This window comes from Lycium ferocissimum, chromosome 5, assembly GCF_029784015.1.
Source record: "Lycium ferocissimum isolate CSIRO_LF1 chromosome 5, AGI_CSIRO_Lferr_CH_V1, whole genome shotgun sequence".
NCBI lineage: Eukaryota > Viridiplantae > Streptophyta > Magnoliopsida > Solanales > Solanaceae > Lycium > Lycium ferocissimum.
In genome coordinates, this window is record NC_081346.1 from 31178458 (window position 1) to 31187118 (window position 8661).

At 36.4% G+C, this 8661-nt stretch overlaps 1 protein-coding gene across 1 annotated transcript; it reads right to left on the reverse strand.

The window, feature by feature from the left end:
* Positions 1 to 1234: 1234 nt before the first annotated feature.
* Positions 1235 to 2868, reverse strand: LOC132057715 (uncharacterized). Its single transcript, XM_059450325.1, has 2 exons — positions 1902 to 2868; positions 1235 to 1803 (listed from the first exon to the last, which is right to left on the reverse strand). Exons 1-2 carry the CDS (start codon positions 2866 to 2868, stop codon positions 1235 to 1237), a joined length of 1536 nt encoding a protein of 511 aa, XP_059306308.1.
* Positions 2869 to 8661: the final 5793 nt, after the last annotated feature.

The window sequence follows — 8661 nt, forward strand, 5'->3', positions numbered from 1 at the left end:
TTGGAGCACACCATAATAATCAATATCTCCATCCTGATGTTAGTGTCCCCTTTAACCCAGACTCCACTATTATTGCTTTTATAATGCTTGGAGCTTTCTTCAGTACGAAATTGTAACCATTGACATCGTATTTTTTTCATCGTTTTGACATAAGGGCCTGGTCTCCAAGCTATATCTTTCAGAAATTGGTCAGCTATGCCATTATTTGGATCATGGACCTAGTGGTAAAAAAAAAAAAAAAAAAACTTAGCAAATATATATAGTTTATAAAAAATGAAATATAGTTGAATTTTATAAGTTAAAACTTACATAACATTTGAACCACTCGCTAAACTCGGAATAAACAGGAGCATAGCCATACATACCCACGAACAAACTGTCCAACACATTTAACGCTTGTCAGTGACATATTAGTATGGATTATTTTGAAAAACTCAATAATATAATTTGAAACCTACTTATAATATGGTTGAACTTCCGGGCAATTCAACAATACATGTGTTGTGGCTGACTTTTTCTCCATATCAGTTAGGAGTATTCTTTTAATAATTTTAGAACCCTAGCCTGGTTGATTGAATATGGATTTTGGCGGGGCCAAAGGATCATTCTCACCTTCATCATTTCGAGTTGGCCTATTTCTCAAACACGAAATGTGTTTCTCAAAATAATAAGAACAGAAGTGAGAGGTTTCCGTAGCGAGATAGGCCTCACATATAGATCCCTCAATCCTATTCTTCTGTTTCACAATCCATTAACATTTGCCAATTTTTCTGTATAACTTCATGTTAGATAGGAACTACAAGAATTATTCAATATTTAAAAATTAAATAATAATGTATAATAGTTACCTCTCCCAAGGGTACATCCATCTATATTGAACTGGGCCTCCGAGTAGTCCCTCTTGTACAAGGTGGACCGGAAGATGTTCCATCACATCAAAGAAACCACATAGAAAAAATTTCTCCAGCTTACATGAGGTTACACGAATGTTCTGATTCATCAAAAGTAGAGTATCTTCCCTCAATGTGTTGGAACATAACTCTTTGAAGAACAAACTAATCTTTGTGATTGGTTTCCATATTCTTTCGGGTAAGCCACGAAATGCAATAGGAACTAAAGTTTCCATGAAAACATGGCAGTCATGACTTTTCATACCCACCACCTTTCCTTCTACCACATCTACACGCTTACCCAAGTTGGACGCATACCCCTTGGGCATCCTCAAACTATTTATTCACTCACAAATCTTTCGTTTATCCTCCAAAGTGAATGTATAACTGGCCTTTGGCTTGATGATCTTATTTTTGTTTTTTGATTGTTGTAGATGCAATTCTTGTCGCCTACAATATTCCATTAAGTCCTTCCTGGCCTTTATGTTATCTTTTGTCTTGTCCCTAACATCCATCACTGTATTAAATAGATTATCAAAATAATTCTTTTCAATATGCATGACGTCAAGATTATGTCGGAGAAGATTATGCTTCCAATAAGGTAACTCCCAGAATATGCTCTGTTTCATCCAATTATGCTCAACCCCATATCTATTTAATCTAGAAGGTAGAGTTTCTATCACCTTAGGCAAGTCCCTAACCCTCTCCCAAATTTGCTCCCCTGACAATGTTGGCGGTGGTAAGTCAAGTTCCGTTTTATTCTTCCTGAATGCATTTCTCATACTCCTAAACTCATGATCCACTGGTAAGAACTGACGGTGATAATCAAACCATGAATTCTTGCCTCCGTGTTTTAAAGTGAACGATTCAGTGTTTTCCATACAACAAGGACAAGCTAATTTGCCAGCCCACCCTGACAACATTCCATAGGCAGGAAATCATTAATAGTCCACATAAGAGCAGCACGCATGTTGAAGTTTTGTTTGGTTGATATGTCATATGTTAAAACACCTTCGTGCCACAAAGTCTGTAACTCATGAATCAAAGGCTGCAAATATACATCAATCAAATTTTTTGGATTACGTGAACCCGGGACAATGCAAGTTAGGAACAAATATGGACTTGTCATACATATCTCAGGCGGAAGATTATACGATGTGACAAAGACTCGCCAACATGAATATGGTGCAGCTGACATAGAAAATAGTGTGAATCCGTCAACACACAACCCCAATTGAACATTCCTTGGTTCATTAGCAAAATCCGGAAACGTTCTATCAAAATGCTTCCATGCTTCTCCATCTGATGGATGACACAAAACACCGGGTGGCCTTCTATTTTCATAGTGCCATCTCATATGAGGAGCGGAACTCAGTGATGCATACAACCTCTTTAACCTTGCTATAAGAGGTAAATTATGCATCGCCTTAACTGCAACCCTCTTATCGCTGGCAAGCTGTTTAAAATAAGATATTCCACAAACTTTGCAATTCTCTAAATCTGCATCATCCCTATAATACAACATGCAAACTTTTTCACAACAATCAATTTTCATAGACGAGAGACCTAATTTGGAAACCAATTTTTTTGCTTTGTAGTAATCATCGGGTATGTCTAAGTTCGGGTTAAGTTCTTTCATAAGCCCAATCATAGCGGTCATGCCCGCTATAGAAATATTCACATCCAATTTAATACTTAGCAGTCTAACGGCAACAGACAACGCAGAGTGTGACATACCTTCGCAAAATGGATGACTAGCATACTCTAATTGTGCATAAAAACATTGTGCCTCTTCATTGGGAGGTTGATCAACAGGTTGTTGGTTGTTACCCTTATTGTACATCCCAAGAGCATCCATAACCATTTCATGCAATCTAGGATCTTGACTACTTTCACCAACAACAAAATTATGATTGCAAACATTACTGGCACTACCCTCAATTTCTCCATGACGAGTCCAAACATAATAGTCGTCCATAAAACCCACACTACAAAATCAGCCCTAACATCTTCCGGTTTTAACCACTTTATACAATTGCAATCCGCACAAGGACACCTAATTGTCCCATCTTTTTGACAAAATAAATTTACCTAATTAATAAACCCCTCAACGCCTTGTTTAAATTCATCCCTCAACCCCCGCCGATTAGGTAACATCCTATCATACATCTATCTACGATGTTCATTTTCCATCTACATGTACAAATGTGATGACCCGTTCCGTCGTTGCGGTGAATTTCAAAATATTCGTGACCCCGCCTCCTGAAGACATGCCTAAGACTTCCCTTGCAACTTGGGAACCGTTAACCTGACCGAGAAACCATGTGAGTTGCGCGTAAAGAATTAGATCGGGGCTCTTGAGCCCAGTTCTTATCACTCCAGCGGTATACACGTCGCCCCAGCGGTGCCGCAGTAACAGCTTGTCTGCCGCAAAAGTGGCAGTGCAGAGAATTCCACTTGACCGCCTCAGCGGTCCATGTGACGCAGAAGCGGTACCGTCGAAGCGGTGAAGAGACCGCCCCAGCGGTCACGAGCAGTGAATCCACCTATTTAAGTGACATTTCTGGAATTGGCTTCATTTCTCAAAACCCTAGAGAGTCCAGCCGCCTTGGGAGTGATTTTGGAGCCAAAAATGATACTTCCTTGGGAAAGGATATTCCCCTAACCTCTTCCATCCATTCTCCCAACATTGATCCTCATTAAGAATCCTTGTATAGAATCACAAATGGGTATATCAAAATCTCCTAAGTTCCAAAATGATGAACCCTTGTCCTTCTTGATATAAAGGTCCTTGGAATGTTTTCCCATGCTCATCATCCTAATTTGATTCTCAACCTAATCCTTCACCTACCCCCCATTAAAATACTTATGGGTCTCTATTTTAGATTTTGGAATTGGGTTTCTTGAAATAAGCCTAAAATGGCAATTTGACCAAATTAGTGACTTGAATATGGTCATGAATGTCCTAAATAAAGGTTGATTGATCAACTAGCATGGTAATAGTGAATTTTTAGGTAGGATAAAATTCCATATCTACCTTACCAATTTCGAAGTCCTTGAAAATGGCCCTAAAGGTGAATTCTACTCTTGGGTCTCGTGGTTGTCTCCGAGCTTTCCATACGGATTATGTGGTGGTGATTAATTGAGGCGTCGTTGGATGTTCGTGGCATCCGCTTGGCCATGAGGTAGGTTAGGCTTTCCCTTCGGTAGACTCCGGTTAGTTTTTCGTATTGTTGTGTAGAAGAAACGGAGAATGCATGTATAGAAATTTGGAGATATGGGATGGAACCTTAGGATGGTATTGTTATATGTGACTTGTTTGTTTGGGCTCATGGCCTATAGACTCCTTAGGTATTGATGTGACCTTATTGATTATCGGTGGATTTATGTAACTTGGAAGTAGCGGACGGAAACTAATTATGCCTTTCGATGAAGATAATTGTAGTGACTCTAAAAGCTAGTTAAGAATATAAATTGTACCATGGTAGTGAACGATGTCCTAGTTAAATGATTGACCTGATGTGTGTTGGGACTAGCCACCCCGTTATATGTGTTTGATTATTCAATGGTGTTGCCTTGATGCCATGTGTAGTTGGTAGATATCGAATTCTGCTTGTTGTCCTGATTTGGATAGGATTGACATACCCGTTGTTGGTATTTGTATTTGGATATATTGTTGGCGTACCCACTGTTGGTACTTGAGAGTATTGATATATTATTGGCGTATCCACTGTTGGTACTTGACTTGATATATGTTAGCATAACCACGGTTGGTATTGTGATGTGATGCGTTGTTGGCGTACCCCGTCGAGGTAATTGTGATATTGAGCTTGATTGTTGATGATTGACATATGCATTGCACGCATTTCTCATATTTGTCATGCATGGCCGATATCCGGTGATGATCCGGTATCGTTGATTGGGCAAAACTGATAATTGATAAACTCTTTACTTGAGTATTTGTGAAAAGGCCGATGTCCGAAGATCTATTCTGGAATCGTTGTTCTATATGAAAATGATATCTGATAAACACTTTTACTTGAGTGATTGTGAGGAGGCCGATGTCTGAGGTTCAATTCTGGAATCGTTGATTTCTGAAACTGATATTTGACAAACTCTTTTGAATGATTGTGAGGAGGCCGATGTCCGATGGTTATATTCGGGCATCGTTGTTGCATGGACGATTTAGATGTTATCCCAGAATCGTTGTTAGTGCATGGACTCTACGGGTCCCCCAGGGTGGTGCCGGTGAGACTCCCCCTGTGAGTAATTAGCCAGGATCCCGTCTGTCTGTTAGGCAAAGATCCGGGACGGGTGTCACTTAGACTTCGCGACTCGCGCTGGGTTGTGCTACCGAGACGTTGATATTTTCATCTAGAGTACATGTGTACACCTCATTGGCATGGCATCGCATTCATACCATTATCGCATTGCATTGCATTAGGACTTGGTTGAGATGTATGTGATGATTATATTGTTGAGACTCTGTTGTGATGATTTGATTGTGATGGTTCGGCTGTGTTGATCGTATTGTAATGACTCTAACGTAGTGATCGGTTGTATCGGATATACTCAGACTTATCATATGGGGTTTTAGGTACTATATATAGGCAATAATGAACATTTGGACTCGACTCTTGTGACATATACTGTTGACTTGTGCTTGTTAAATTGGTCTAAGACTTGTAGTGTATTGTGTTAAGTAAGGTGGACGTAAAGATGTTGAGAATCTGTATAGGTGTTTGAGCCAACTTATAATTCATTAAAGATTTGTTGTGACTTAAGTTATATTGAAGTTTTGATCTACTGCTTGGGATATGTGATTTGATTTAGTGATTATCATCATTATTCATGAATTCTTTACCGATATATACTACTAACCATTGTCGGCCTATGATACTTACTCAGTACGTGTGGTTGTACTGATATTGCACTTGCTACACCCTTTTGGGTGTAGATTGTTTCAGGTGATTGATCGAAGTATATGCGGAAGTTATGCGGTGCTTGTCAGGAAGGCCTCCTCCCATTTCATTTCGGGATTAGAGGTTGAGTCTTAGAATATGATGTCATTCTCAAATTTACTTAGATGCTCTTGTATTAGTCTAGACCAGGTCATGAAAAAATTGTATTGAATCTGTAAATATGTTTTGTCGAATTATGTAACATCGAGTTGGTATTTATAAATGAAATTTCGCTGTTTTTCTTAATTCCTAATGCTTTTAAAAGAAATGTTATGTGATTAAAGCGTTGTATAAATGAGAGGGTTCGCCTACCAAGGTGGCAAGGTAGGTGCCCGTACGAGCCTAAATTGGATCGTGACAACAAATAACAAATCCACATCAATAGTTTAAGATGCATAGAATAATTCTACATCTAATACACAGCTTTAGTGATCTAGTAAATAAACCAAATTCGATATACAATTTCATGCATAGTTAATATTTAAAAGATTACACAATGAACAGTTGACATACTATTTTCAAAATAGATGATCCTTCCGTTTCAAAATAAATAGTGTTTTAGGCTTTTCATTTTGTTTAAAAATAAGTGGTTCTTTAGAATTTTGAAAGATGAAATTGATCTTATTCTTCCAAACATCACTTATTATGAAACGAAGGGAGTGAAATGCAAGTCCCTATAACTAAGTAAAGGTTCCCTTAAACAAACAATGTAATTCGATAAATCATTATAGTATCCTTGATGTTATTATTTAAATCATAGTAGAAGAAAGGACATAAAAAGAAAAAAAACACAACAAGTAACAATACCAGCAGTCAAGAGCTACGAACAACACCACAGATAGAGAAGCGGCAAGAGCAGCATAAAAACTTTAAACCCCTTTAGATAAGTAAATAATTCCTACGTAAAATAATACAAAGATTTTCGAATAACTAATTTTCATATTACTAATATTTGCATAGCTCTAATCAGCTATTGCAACCAATTTTCCACAATCCAAATGAGGGGGAAAAGTGGATATAACCACAGTACCATAGTTGTGACCACAGTAACCAATTTAATTGTAAGATTTTATGAAATAATTGGACAAATTAAAAACAAGGGGTTTGGGGGAAGATCTCAGAGAAAAGCTTCTAAATACCAGTACACAAACAACAACTATGCTTCAATCAAAACTAGTTCGATGAATAATATGAATCCTCACTATCCATTTCCCTTTATTTGGACCTTCTAGAAAGAAAGCTAAACCCTATGGCAATTTAAAGCTGAGCCAAAATAAAAAAGAGCCAGCAAACCTCAAAATATTCTCACGAAAAAATCGCAAATCAGAATTCGTTTAGCATAAGCCTAAAATGTTTAAAAACTATATCTTTGCACATAAAAAAGAGGAAATTTACGCAACAGAAGCAATCAAGATTCTCCCTATTAAAATCCAGCAAGATGACAAATTTAAGCTGAGAATACTTCAAATTCCTTCAAAATAATTGCAGTAATTAATAACTTCAAATAATAAACTTTACCTCTTCAAGAATATAGAAAAAACCCTAACTTTGTCTCCACTTTGAAATTGCAAAGTTGCTTTGTGTTCACTGTTGCTTCCAATTCCATAAATTGGGTATACTTAATTTTTGTTCTAGTCCAACTATTTATGTTCTTCTGCCCTATATTTTCAAACTAGTTCATGTCTCTTAGCTTCCCTCTGTTCGTGATTGAAGTGGTGCCATTAAATGGTAAAGTTGATTTGGTGGAAATGGAATGGGTTAGTTTACAAATTAAACAAAACCTAGTTAAAAGTTCTGATATTTCCTTTGGCTAAATTTATGGCGCGTAAGTTTCCCGCTGTTGTTCTTTTTGCTTTTAAGTTTTTTTGCGTCTAATTTCTTTTGTTCTGGCCTTAGGATTTTTTTTTTTTTTTTTTTAACAAATGGTGATGGGTAATGGAATATATATATTAAACTATTTATAATCTTTGAGATAATAAGTAAATAAAAAAATTAAATTATATAATAACCACAAAATTCTGTAGAAAACTTGCAAAACAATTCACTTTAAAAAATTGATAACTTAAATTAGCCTATTTTAGATCGAATCACCAGTTGAATAAAATTTTAACTTAACCAAAGATATTTTATGTATTTGTTAAGACAAAATTGAGATTGTTTTAATAAAAGATGAATTTATCATAAAAGAGTGAAAAATAAAATTTTGTTTGGGAATGTCAAATCAAATTATCTCCAAACAAAACAAGAATGACTAAACTTATACAATTTTTTTCATAATATTGTTTTCTCAAAATAACTAAGGCCTCATTTATTTTTATTAAGATTAAGACGTCAAAATCTAAACGCATATCCGAATATTTAAGATATGCATTAAAAATTATATATACAATCTAAATACATATATGAATACTAAGATATTGTGTTAAGGTACGAATACTATATTATTAATAGTTAAGACTGTTTGCTTTACGACATCTGAATGTGTAAAATATGTCTTTATTTTTAAAAAATTAGTATGAAATTTAATACAATACAAAATTAATCTAATATGTTATCAATAAAATATTTTTAAAAATATTATATGAAGGTTGGTGGTGGCAATGACTAGAGTTGATCTTGTGGGTGTCAACTGAAGATGGTGTCGGCTAATGGTGGTATTATAGGTAGTAGCTAGTGGTAATGAATGCTGGTAGTAGTTGGTGGTGGCGATTGATAGTGATAGCTAATAATGTGTCACGACCCAACCGGAGGGCCATGACGGACACCCGGTGCTAACCCACCGGGGCACCTCTTGTCGTATATTCATATTC